The sequence below is a fragment of the Pimephales promelas genome, chromosome 14 (genome assembly GCF_988280905.1).
Source record: "Pimephales promelas chromosome 14, fPimPro1.hap1.1, whole genome shotgun sequence".
Lineage (NCBI taxonomy): Eukaryota > Metazoa > Chordata > Actinopteri > Cypriniformes > Leuciscidae > Pimephales > Pimephales promelas.
Window position 1 is genome coordinate 7,819,717 of NC_142782.1, and position 14,136 is coordinate 7,833,852.

The window sequence follows — 14,136 nt, forward strand, 5'->3', positions numbered from 1 at the left end:
GCCATTTCTTCATCCAGTCAGCGTTTTTAGTTGGAATTCTGTGAAACATGGTATTACCTCCCCTGTTTACTGTCGCAGCTATTTACAATAGAGCGAAAACCCATGACTGTAAACTACGCTTTTACTATTTATAAATTGTTACCCAAACTCTGAGCAAACACTGCTCCTCACCACGGCGTGTCTCAGGTAATGCGGTTATCACTCCGTCAAAGTAGCAGTGCTTCGCCTTCAGAGAATAGTTCCCAGGTTTTATACGGTTCTGTGTCTCATTTGACTTTGTTATTTGTACACTCTGTGACTATTCAAACCACAACATGTAAATAGGAAAACGTTTGCGTTATTTTGTCACTCATTTGGATTAGTATGAAAGCTGCAACCATTCACATCCAGTCTTTGTGCTAAGCTAGGCTAGCGGTGGGTGCGTCAAACATACTTATAGCACGCACGGAGATGAAAAAGGTATGTATGGACTTATCTAACTCTGGGGGATAAGGTGAATAGGCTAAAGTCCCAAAAAGTCGGAGTGTTCCTTTAAGAGTATATGATTTGATCATTATCGCAGTGATTATTATGTTTCTAGCATGTTATATGTTTGGCAACAGACCTTGACCAAAAATGTATGCAGTGCACCTCTTGATGGAAATAACATCACAACATTTATTTCCATCAAGAGGCGCATCAATATTTGCTCCAGATATTGTATTGACTGTGCAAGAGTCCAGGACTCTGTAAAGTCTCCTCCAGCACATCCCAAAGACTTTCAATGCATTCAAAATCTGGACATGTGTTAAATGATTCTTCATGTTCCTCTTAATCATTCTTTCACAAACTAAGCCGGATGAGTTTTGACATTGTCATCCTGGAATATTACCATGGTGTGTCTTCCTACATGGTTGTTTAAGAAATGAAAAGCTACCCACTCCTTCAATTAGGATTAGAAGAACTGTTACCAAACATATAACATGCTAGAAGCATAATAATCATTTCAATAATGATCCAATCATAGACTCTTAAGCATTTGACTATTTAAATCCAGCGACAGTGCATCATTCTTATTATTCACCTTTATTCCCTGGTATATTATTCCAAAGATTGCCAAACAGACAAACACATATTCCTCTTGTCTCCTCTAATTGAGAAGCTTTGTTTTCCTGCTCTTTGTCCAGGTCAGACAGCTCCTGCCAGTCACTTGATACGGGTGGAAGGCAATAATTTGAGTCAGTATGTGGATGACCCTGTGACAGGCCGACAGAGTGTGCTAGTTCCCTATGAGAATCCACAGGTTAGTCGAACAGTTGCAGTTCTACAGTGTCTTACACAATGTTAAACAATTCTCAAACCTAATACATTTGCAACCCCACAGCAACACCCTGGCAACCAGGGTGAATCACTCACATTTCCATCAGAAATTGTACAAAATGTATATCGTTTCTCACACTTACCCTTTGTGAAAAACAAGGAGGATGCTTTTAACTCTTTCCCGCCCTGTATTTTTAATAAATTTCACAATAAATGTCATGGCTCCCAGAATATTGGTTGTTAAATATATCTGAACATGCAATATATCATCAGAAAGAACGGACCTTTTTTATTCTAGCTTCATGCATTCTTTTTTTATCAACACTTGAATGTGGTTAACAATTACCCTTAAGTTACCCTTTCAAACTAGCATGGTCAAGTTCACATGCGCATTCGCGTCCTTTTGTGCAGATGTAAGTTGTAATAGTTAGGGATATATCTGATTAATCGAATATAGAATTGTTAAGAGCAACTTAAGCACAAAGAATTTTCAACATTCTATTACAATCTTGTTCTCGTTATAATGCTGTGTATATGGGAGATTGTAGCTGCAAATCTTTTTATTTTATTTAATTTTATTTTTTATGATCAAAGTGATTACAGTCATCACTGAGCATTTTCGCATAAGCCATAACGAGAAACAACTTTAAATAAAACAAGTCTGTTATGAGAAATAAAAAAAATAAAAAAATATGACAACAAAATAATACTGCTAATTGCTTAAACATATTTCTTGAAACCATCACTCACTTTCTCAAAGCCTTAAACACAAAACCAAATTACAAACCACATGCAGAGAATCTCTGACTTTTCTGGCAAAATCAAACAATTACCTCAAAACCATTTTATCTGCTCAAAATCAAACAATGCTTACAGATCATACACACGAGTCAATATTATTGTCAGCAGCCATATCACCCTGTAGCCCAAGACTGGTTGCCCACTGAAGCTAAGCAGGGCTGAGCCTGGTTAGTACCTGGATGGGAGACCTTCTGAGAAAGCCAGGTTGCTGCTGGAAGAGGTGTTAGTGAGGCCAGCAGGGGGTGCTCACCCTGTGGTCTGTGTGGGTCCTAACGCCCCAGTATAGTAATGGGGATACTATACTGTCAAAAGAGCACCGTCCTTCGGATGAGACGTTAAACCGAGGTCCTGACTCTCTGTGGTCATTAAAAATCCCAGGATGTCTTTCGAAAGAGTAGGGGTGTAACCCCGGCATCCTGGCCAAATTTGCCCAGTGGCCTCTGTCCATCATGGCCTCCTAATCATCCCCATCTATACCAATTGGCTTCATCACTGTCTCCTCTCCACCAGTAAGCTGGTGTGTGGTGAGCGTTCTGGCGCACTATGGCAGCCGTCGCATCATCCAGGTGGATGCTGCACACTGGTGGTGGTTGAGGAGATTCCCCCCTCTATGTGAAGCGCTTTGAGTGTCCAGAAAGGCGCTATATAAATGTGATGAATTATTATTATTATTATTATAACACATCACACTACATCAAAAAATGGAGAACACAGAGTCCAAAGCATGCAGTTACAGAAAAAATGTATAAGTGTGAACAATTTTGAGTCATGTGTAATCGCTGACACTGTGTTGTAGTATTTAACTTTTGCCTGTCTGTGTTCAGAGTTTTGCAAAAAAAAAAAAAAAGAGTTCATGAGATTTGAAAAATGTGTTTTAACTACTGGAACTTGTTTAAAGTTTTACAGACAGAGTGACTTATTCAACAAATTGGTTTAGGCTATTGAGAATTTAGTTCAGATAATGGGGTTTAGTGTTTTAGCAATTCAGAAAAACTGTAATATCATCAATGATTTTGAAAAAGAAATATCTTTCTAAAAACAACATCTCAAATAACCCATAGTCAATAGTGTCGAGCATTACATTTGAGCTGAAACTGAAGGGTGAATGAACACCAGTAAACCAAACATGTCCTGAATGAGATTAATCAGAGATAGACAACATAATAAGACTAACAATTTGCGTGTAACTCTCGTTGTGGATTAACAGTGCGCTGATATCGGTCAAGTCAAGCATAAAGAATTGACAACATTCTAATCTATTACAATCGTGCTCTCATTTTAATGATATATCAGTGTTGTAGTACTCGAGACTCGGACTCGTCTCGGACTCGGTCTCGAGACCATATTTTAATGGTCTTGGTCTTGTCATGGACTCGTGTGCATTTGGACTCGGAATTGACTCGTACTCGAACATTTTTTTTTTTAGGACTCGGACTTATTCCCGAGTCCACTCGAGTTCAATTCAAAATATTTTTCATGATTATTAATGTATGTTAATAAACTATTTCTTTAAATTGATTGACACGCCCAGTGATTGGTGATTTTCTAGTGCGCAACTGCGCATGACAAATTGTAATAAAATTACTTTTAACACCACCTACTATGTGGCCTTTTTACCCTAAACTGATCATATTTTTTAAACTCTAAGTAAATTCAGTAAAAAAAAAAAAGGATTTTTCTAAGTAAATAAAAGTAAATTAGGTAATCAACCCTCACTGGTCTCGGTCTCGACTCGGACTCGACCGTCTCTGGTCTCGGACTCGACTCGGACTCGACTCTCTATGGACTCGGTCTTGACTCGGACTCGACTCTCTCTGGTCTCGGTCTCGACTCGGACTCGAGTGAGGTGGTCTCGACTACAACACTGATATGTATATGACAGATTGGCGCTGCCCATCTTGCACTTAGAAAGGATTCTGAGTTTTTTAGCTTAACTGAACAGCTTCACAGTTATTGAAATGGTTCTATGACTTCTTTCGGGTTGAATGGTGGCCGTCTCGCCCCCCCCTGGTGCCTGTGAGCGGAAAAATCTCACTTAAAACTTTGGTCTGGCCTCAGTTTCAGGAAGTATCGCGTGATATCAGCTCTCGCGATGTAACATATTCCTTTACGGCACTGCACACATACACACCCCATCCAGGAACAAGGTAGAGAGGGATGGAGTTTGTCACACTATCATCATGGCTGAGCTGGCATATAAGATGCAGAAAGCCAGGAAAGCATTGTCGGAGGAACAGAGAAAGAGGAAACGGCAGACTGACAGAGCGCGGAGTCAGACACGAGCATAGGCGTAATTTGCGGGTGTGATATGTCCCCATTGAAATATTGCGTGGCACGGATGTACCAATACAAACAAATAAAACATCTCCAGTTAATTCTTGTAGAGCATTCATTTAATTCGTTTGTTAAATAAGAGGCGATCTGAAATGTGTTGTTTTTTAAATCAAGTCCAAAGTGCTTGCCGTTGTGATCAGTGGCGCAGATACAGTGGCCCTCATTTATCAAAAGTGCGTACACCAAATGTCCAGTGTACACCTTGCGTACACCCAAAACCACGGTGACTTTGAGATTTATCAATATGGACGTTGGCGTATGGCACGCTCAAATCCTACACCAGCTCAGGAGGTGGTGTACGCACGTTTTGAGTTAGTGCGGGAATGCGCAGAAAAATTCCTAACACCACAAAACGCACTGACAAACTAAAAGATATGATATATTATAACCCACTCTAAAAAACAAAAAAAACAAAAAGACAACATAGTAATTATAAACTTCAGTGTTTATTTTTGTGCAACGTAGACTTCAATGTTTAATTTGTGTGACTTTACCAAAGCATTTGATTTGTGTGCTTTACCCTGACGATTATCCCGGCAGGTGCGCACGGACTGGGTTCGGTAATGAAAGGCTTTCAATGACCAAAAAATTATTCAGACTGACAAAATAATAAAAAATACATTCTTCTTCTTTTAAATGATAATAATAATACAAATAATAACGGCATCCTTCTTATGAATAACAATAAGCGTCATTAATACAAATCATAATAACAATAATAAGAATAAGAATATTACAAATTGTCATGCAATTATTAATGTGAATGAATGATACTTCACATCACATCATCATCATCACTATAATACATGTGACGTGATTCGAAACTGAATATTGATTCAACAGACGTGCTGTGAAATAATGCATTGTGATAGGTCATTTCGGCTCCACGTCGGAGAAGTTTCTCTTATTTGCCGTCTTCCGTGTGTCCATGCCGTAAAATAAGGGTGTGGGGGGAGCAGAGACTTGAATATTTAGGGGCGCGTTATTCTAATGATGATCATTTTCGGCCGCGGGATTTATCAAGGGTAAATTTCAAAGGTACGCACAGCTTCATAAATCAGGCGGTGAGAGGAGTGTAAGCATAATCTTACGCCAACATATACGGCCGTTTCTACGCAAGAATGATAAATGAGGGCCAGTGTTCTGTTGTGACCAAGCGTGCCGCACAAGCCCTCAAAAGTGAAGCCAAAACGTCTCGATCGCCCCCCTGTGACCGGACCTAGTGTAGCTCATAACCCCCTCCTCCCCATGTTATTCAATGGGACGCGAGACCAACTAAACAATTAAATTACACTTCACATATTCTTTTTCCAAAGATAGTTTCTGTCATTTACTGTAGTTTCTATCACGTTGATGTAATTTCAAGTGTTCGTTTTTAAAATAAGTTTGTATAATAAACAGCTGTGATTGACAGGTTCTCTGTGCGAGGTAGTCACTGAAGCACCAGCGGACTTTTTTTAATAATGTTGATTATGTGGTTAGTAGTTGTATTTACCTTATTTTAACGAGGTTCGGCAATCAGCAGACATCATTGGAGAAGAACGAAGCAGACAGAGGACACTTAATGAAAGTGCGGGGCGTGTGCTTGCGTTTGATTCAGCGCGAAGGAGGGCGCGGCCTTGATTTCGCGGCTTTACTTCCTGCTCACGACTGCGCATGACTGGTCCCGAAACACGCAAGTGCGCAGACTCAAGTTCCAAGATGTCAGCGTCATATCGAGACACTGGCGGCTTCAGTTCTCTCTGATGGAAAAGAGCGAAGGGGCGTCGTCCATCTTTTTTTACAGTCTGGTTGTGACGCGCACAGTCACGGACGCACACTTCAATCAGTTTGCGGGGACTGGGAGACTATATTTGTTATGGTGAAATCACAAAACCACAAAAAATGTGTCCCTGCTTGATATACAATCACTAATAAAAAATCAGTTTTAAAATAAACTACTACTAGCAAGGATTAGAACCCTGAACCCAGATGACACACTTGGCAAAAGTTCTGGACCATTAAAGTTCATGGGGATAATTGTCGAATCTATGTATTTAATCACGTGAAAATTCTCACCACTAACAACAAATACTAGATCTCATTAAACAACAAATTAAACACAATGTACTATACAAGTACTCCACGGCGACTCTAGGAGTCGCTGTTTGACAAAAACGGGATTCCTGCCTGGTGTCCCTTTAACTTTATCTAGGGGTCTATGCATTTCAAATCCACTTCACTTTATTTCACCGGTCTGCAAGGCGTGCTGTCTAACGCTAACCTCAGGTACCACCCAAAATGCTGAAATAACCAGTCAGGTTTTTTTTTAAGTCTTCTTTTTCATGATCGACCGAACGTCGCTGTCACGTTCCGAGTACTCGAGTACTTGTGCCCATCCCTATTTATACCCATGTAACCTTGTTAACAGTGCTTTAAGATTTTTAAGTAGGTCTAAAAGGTAGGATATATACAGAAATTGAATAAAGTTATCCATCACTTTACAGTCTTCAATGTATTAATTATAAATTCAATATAGATAAATTCTTCTTAAAGCTACAAATGTTATTCAGTCAAGAGTGATTTTTCTCTCTTTTGTTCTTTGATTAACATTAATCAGAGACATCACAGCACTGGTTTATAGGCTGCTGTCACTTTAAGACCTGACGCATATGACAGGGATCTTTTTTTCTCACAACTCTACGTACATTATGTACTAACTAAATTTAACAGTGTTTGTGAGGATACTCTACAAAACAGCGATTTTGGCATACATTTGTGTGTTTTTGTTCATTCAAGCGCTGTCTGAAGCGGCTTTCTGGTGTGCACAAGTGTGTGTGTATGTGTGTGTGTGTGGAGATTTACAGACGTGCCAATAGTAACACACTCTTTTGTGTCGTATCATGCATTAAAGCAATAAGCCCCAAGAAACTGGTTTACAGTAAATGTATAACAGCTTGAAGTACAAGTTTAGCGTGCTTAATGCTTTAGAGAGAACATTTCTTTGGTTTTCTATGTGCAGTCACAAAAGCACACATACTGAACACAAACAAACTGTGCATTCATGCACATACTCTCATGAAACAAGCGTGCACAAATTTACACATATACATGATTGATTGTTTAAAAATGTGTGAAACCATGCAATGATCTCTTGGTTCAGGACGATTAACATGTTCTGACTGGCTATAAATAGCCAAAGGATTATTCTCAGTAACAATGGGCTCTATGCACAGCTCCACTACTTCCCGAACTTCAGCCAGCTTCTTGTTTCCTGTCTGGCATTATAGAGGGAATGCATTGACACGTGACTTTCCCGCGTGACAACCCCCCTCAGCCTGACCGAGTGGCAAAAGATCTGCTGCGTGACTGGATTTAATAGGGGAAAACTGCGGAAATGCAACTAAATCGAACAATTTTATCAATTTAAACTAAATGTTGGACTCAAAATAGTGTTCCTTACAACTTACTAAAGATCCAGTGATCCATGGATATTGACATGCAGCCAGGAATCGTTTTGCCTGACATTTATTGCCTGATTTCGACACCGGGGAAATAAAGGCAATATAGACCTAAACATAAAGCACATTTGCCTGTGAACGCTTTATATAAATATAATATAGGTAGGTCTAAATCCGGGTTATCACTTATATCAGTGTTATATAGCCTATATATAGGCTATATATAGCTATATATATATATATATATATATCATATCGTCCAGCCCTAAAACTTTATAAGTTTTTTGGTCAGTGTTTATTAAAAAAATATAATTCAGAATATGCAATGATAAATATTTAATTGATGAGCTGTTAATGTATATACCAATACAAAATATATGGGTATGGTTTTACAGCTAAATTCAGCATATTGACACAAAATGATAACTGCAAATCCACCTTTCGCTGACTGGAGTCCAGTTGTTTCTGTGAATTGCAGCGATCCATTTGCTCCTCTTTCTATAGCAGTCTGTAAAAATATACCTCCGATGTTTTGTCAAATCTAGTTGTGGGCCTACAGTCAATCGCAAAGCTCTTTCCCAATTTATTTGTGTGTGTTGTGTTTGTTTTTCGCGGCATTCACGCTGAACACATATACAGCCGCTCAGTCTTTTTGCCACTCACTGTGAGGAACTGCAGGCACGCCGGCCGACGGTGACGTCACGCGCAGACACATTGATTAATTCAGGTGTGTCTGATTATTGTTGTCGTGACTACTGAGGTCAAGCACACCTGAATTAATCAAATTGTCCAATAATGGCAGACAGGAATCAAGGAGCTGGCTGAAGTTCAGGAAGTAGTGCAGTTTTGCATAGAGCCCATACCTGTGTAGTTATTCCTCTATTCCTTCCTCTGTTGACTGTTTTGAGTTTAATGGCAAGTTGGTGGCGCCACCTAGAGGTACATATTTCTTACGTTTTGTCAGTGCTATTGTTAAATAAATACATTTCTGGTTCTTTTTAAGCATTTATTTAAATGAATTAATTAAGTGTTCAAAAACATTGACTGACTAAAAAACACTGCATTTAAAAAAAAAGGACATCTTGAACATTATTGACTGATATCTCACTACGTATATCAGTTTTTTGAACTGGTTAATTTCAGTGTTGCTGAGTGAAGCTAAATTCAATTATTAAAGTGAATTTGACTTTCCAATGCCATACGATATGCTATATTTGCCATAATGCAATGCTAGAAACTGAATATGTTTCTCTTTGTCTCTCTTTCTCAAAGGTGGGGACTGAGTTCACAACCATTCTATATAATTTCATGTGCAACAGCAGCTGTGTCGGTGGAATGAACCGCAGACCCATCCTCATCATCATCACGCTGGAGACACGAGAGTGAGTGAACGCCTTTTCTGTTTTCCTCAGCAATGAATACTACTTGCTTGTCACATGCTGAAAAACTGAAAAACTATTTTGCTTCAGACAAACAGAAGTCAACAAAATGTACTTAAAAATGAGCACTATGAATTCTTAACTATGAACTGCATGACAACAACATGCGAATTATAAACATGACTTGGAAAACTGAATGGGTAGATTCAGTTTGGTGATGCCAAAAGTTAAAGCTGAACTCTACCATCTTTTCCCACAGTGGACAGGTTCTCGGTAGGCGTTCGTTTGAGGGCCGGATTTGTGCGTGTCCGGGTCGTGACCGCAAAGCAGATGAGGATCATTTCAGGGAGCAACAGGCGCTAAATGATAGCGTGGCCAAAAATGGAAATGCCAATAAACGAAGTAAGCCATGAATGCATTGCTTTCTTCATATCATATTTAAAATAAGTTTCTAATCTTTTAAATGTTCTCATAGTGTGTTCACACTTGGCAGGTTTGGTTCGATTAAAACGTACCCTGGTGTGATTGCTCTGTTAGTGCCGTTCATTTGAATAAGTGTGAACACTGCCATCTGAACCCTGGTGCGCACCAAACAAGCACACTGAAATCCCTGAAAAGAAAAGTCTCAGTCCACTTCCAAAAGAACTCTGCCATGGTCCGACTGAAATATGAACGCAACACGGATCAAAGACATATAAAAGAACCCAAAACAGGACGTGATGTCACAACATCATCCTGTTTTGGGTTTGTTGACAGAATGCTCAAGAATGTATGGATTTAGGACAGAATGCCTTAAAAATGGCAGAATGCTCAAGCATACCTGATTTTTCTCGTCATAGGAGCTACGTTGCCCATTAGAGTTTGGTACAGGCATCAGAAACACAATCTCCTCGCAGCAGATCTTAATTTGAGTGCAACGGAGGTATTCCTGTTGCTGGTTTGACTTCTCAACTGGTAAAAATACATATGTACGCACAAGATGTCCGTAGCAAAATACACGTCATAAAAGAGGTTTTTTTTGTTTGGCATCTTTAGGTTTGTTGTTAAAAATTACAGTGTGAATGCTACATGACCCAAGACTAAATATGTTATTTTATTTTTTGGTTTGGACTAATAGAACAAAGAAAACCAAAGTGCAAGTGTGAACATACCCTTAGTTATTTTATCTCTGGTTAAAACTGGAGATTCTGTTTATGAATTTACAGACTTCAAGCAGAATCCAGCCAATATTACGGGGCCTTCCATCAACATCAAGAAGAGGCGACATGGAGAAGAAGAGATGTATTACATACCAGTGAGTGTGGAACCATGCAATTTTATGTCCAATAACAAATGTCTCAAGTTATTATTTCATTATATATGCTCCTTCATTACATTTTTGAATCTCATCAGGTTACTTATCATATTTATCCGGATGATACAGTTGTGCATACCAATAAAATCTGGTTCTTAGTCCTTATCAGATTTATTAGCCTGTGTAAATGGCATTTAAAGTTGGATGGGTGATAATTTCCTTCAGTTAAAGCAGCACTTTGCAAGAATTCCGTTTTTGTCAAACTAGAGTCCTAGAGTCGCTGTGGAATACTTGTACTGTCGTAAATAGCATTCACGCAGACATGTCTCTGCACTCAGAGACTTGGGGGAGAGATGCACAACATTCAACCCGAAAATAGCTATTCAGTTAAGGTAAAAAAAAAAAAAAACTGCATAGAGCTGCTTTAAATGAAAATGAAACTGAAGTTATTTTATTTGACACCTCCCATTTAGTAGATGGCCTGACCTCTAATTTAGGACCTCTGAAAGCCAATATTCGCACTCAATGTAAAAAAAACCTGGGTGTCATTGTCGACTCTGAGTTAAAATTTGACAAGCAAATAAACTCTGTTGTCAGAGGCAGTTTTTTCCAGCTCAGGAGTTTACAGAAATTGAAACACTTATTGCAACACTAGATGGATTATTGCAACACTTTGTATGCTGGTATCAACCAGTTTTCACTAATGCACTTGCAATGTACTGGTACAAAATGCTGCAGCTCGTTTCTTAATGGGGAAGAAAAAACGTGAGCATATCCAGCCCGTTCTCATCCTTTAACGTCATATAGAACGCTATATGCAAAAACGGCGCTATACTACGCACATGGCACCCTTTATCGTTAATATAACACGCGAACCCAAGACGTTATAAATCCTTTAGCGTGAATATGACACACACACACCCTACCCCACACCTAAACTTAGCCCTCACAGCACGTGTTATATTAACGATAACGGGTGCCATGTGCGTAGTATAGCGCCGTTTTGTCATATAGCGTTCTATATGACGTTAAAGGATGAGAATGCGTTGGCATATCACCCCTATTTTATCACATTTGCAATGGTTACCGGTCAAGTACAGAATTGAGTACAAGGTTTTGACTTTTGTATTTTAAGCCTTGCATGGTCTTGCTTCAGTTTATATCTCAGACCTTATTTGTCCATACTCTCCACCAAGAACTCTAATGGCTCGTTTCCACTGAGGGGTACGGTACGGTACAGTACAGTACGGGTCAGGTCGGGTACAACATGATCCTACTTGCGTTTCCACCGTCAACAGTACCCTTACTTGATAGGCATGGTGTAGCTGGAAAGAAGCGATCGACATCATTTTCGCGCGAAGAAAGCGATATATAAACAACAATGGATGACAGAAAGCAGATCTTGTTCTTGCTTCTCGGCATGTTTGTCACTAGAAACAAGCGCTGGCATTAGGCGTTTCTCAATACCAAGTAGCCAACGCAAAGTCCGACTCAGGAGAATGATCCCGAGGACGCGAGTCCAGTAATTCTGCTAATGGAACAGCGCGTTCTTGAACGCGGCACTCGGCTCTCTCTGGCTCTGCGACTCCGGTTATCTCTGTATGTTCCTTTTAGGCAACAATAAAACAAAATATTTATAAAACACCACTCTGCTTCTTTTCGATTTAATTTCAATACATTTTTAACATTATAAAGCACGAAAATGTGGTTCAGGCAATGCATAGCCTATTGATTATATTCACTGCATGTATGTAACTTTATATATAACAAAACTAAATATAAAACACAGCCCTGCCTCTTTTCGTTTAAATTTAAAAATATTAAACATATTCCAGGCAATATGTAATGTATTGCATATCGCATTGGTACAAATGTTGCAATAAACAACAGATGATCTTGTAATAAAATTAAAAAAAAAAAATACAAAACTATCTCTTTTGTTGAATTTCAGTTTTTATCAATAATAGCCATTATAAAAGTATAAGTAAAAGGTACAAAAAGATATACAGTAAAGTTTAAATAACATAAAGAAACAATTCAGTCAGTCAAATATACAAATTCAGCGCTCAAAGATATGAAACTTCACATAGCCTTCTGCCAATACTATTGGCCAGGAAACGAATTATAGATTCACAAGACCAAAGATCACCTGTTAGGTTTATAGAAGACGAATTATATCTCATGTTTAACCACTACAGAGACGTCCGAGACAGCGGCAAACATCAGAACGACTAGCCGAGGAAAGGCTGTTCCAGGCGGGGGACACGAGCGCGAGCGTCCGGTGATCACTTGGAATGGATCTCAGTCAAATGATCATAAATCTATAAATAAACCACAGATTTGAGCTTTCAAAAACTACTTTCTCACCTGAGAAACTACATTTCGTGGCACAATAACAATAGAATTAAATTTCAACTGTATGCTTCTAATGCCCTTGTAGCACGCGTGAGTGACGATACTCTGTCCACCAATCACCGTTCTGCAGTGAGTCTAGCTCCACCTTTTAGTACCCTTTCACTGCGCTAGGTACCCCAACGGAAGGGTACCTAAAAAGTGGTACGGTACGGTTCGGCTTTTTGGTACCATTCACAACTTTTGACAGTGGAAACGCAAATAATTGCGTACCGAACCGAACTGTACTGTACCGTACCACTCAGTGGAAACGAGCCATAAGATCGTCCTCTGACAAATTATTAACTGTCTCACACTCTTGCTTGAAATCTAAAGGTGATAGAGCCTTCTCCGTTTTTGATCCGAGGCTGTGGAATTCGTTACCTCAATCTGTTAGGTTAGCTTCTTCTTTACATGTATTCAAGTCAGCTCTGAAAATGCATCTTTTCTTTTAGGCCTACTCATAACTGTGGATATGTAGCCTTAGTAAGTCAAAATTTTATATGTAATTTGTATGACAATTGTATTTATAGTGTTCTGTGAAGAACCTTGGTCAGCAGTAATGCTGTTTTAAGGTACTATTTAAATAAAAGTGACCTTGACCTTGACCTTGATTGTAATATATTTGGATTGATTTGCAGGTGCGTGGTCGGGAGAATTTTGACATCCTGATGAAGATAAAGGACAGTCTGGAACTTGTGGAGTTTGTACCACAGCAGTTAGTGGACTCATACAGACAACAACAACAGCAGCTCCTACAGAGACAGTGAGTGTTTATTTATGCATCATATGCATATATTTAAAAGTTCAGAGTCAAGTGACAGACAATCAGCATTTGACAATCATTTGACAATCGTTCCTGGAAGAATCCTGGGAAGAAAAAAAAATAGTTTCCACAAAAATATGGAGCAGCACAACTGTTTTCAACATTGATAATAGTTAGAAATGTTTCTTGAGCAGCAAATCAGCATATTAGAAGGATTTGAAGATGGATCACTGACACATGACACTGAAAACTGGAGTAATGATGCTGAAAATTCAACACAGGAATACATTGCATTTTAAAATATATTCAAATTGAAAACAGTTATTTTAAATTGTTATAATATTTCACAAAATTACCGTTTTACTGTATGTTTGATCAAATAAATGCAGCCTAGGTGACTTTACATTACCAACCTCAAATCTTACCGCCCCC

At 38.9% G+C, this 14,136-nt stretch overlaps 1 protein-coding gene across 1 annotated transcript in view; it reads left to right on the forward strand.

Annotated features, from left to right (window-relative positions):
• Positions 1–14,136, forward strand: part of tp73 (tumor protein p73) — a 63,357-nt gene that overhangs the window by 33,923 nt on the left and 15,298 nt on the right. Inside the window, exons 6-10 of the mRNA XM_039669857.2 lie at positions 1,167–1,282; positions 9,147–9,256; positions 9,513–9,655; positions 10,459–10,547; positions 13,580–13,704. Coding sequence (XP_039525791.1) covers positions 1,167–1,282; positions 9,147–9,256; positions 9,513–9,655; positions 10,459–10,547; positions 13,580–13,704 — 583 coding nt within the window. The remainder of the gene's footprint in view (positions 1–1,166; positions 1,283–9,146; positions 9,257–9,512; positions 9,656–10,458; positions 10,548–13,579; positions 13,705–14,136) is intronic.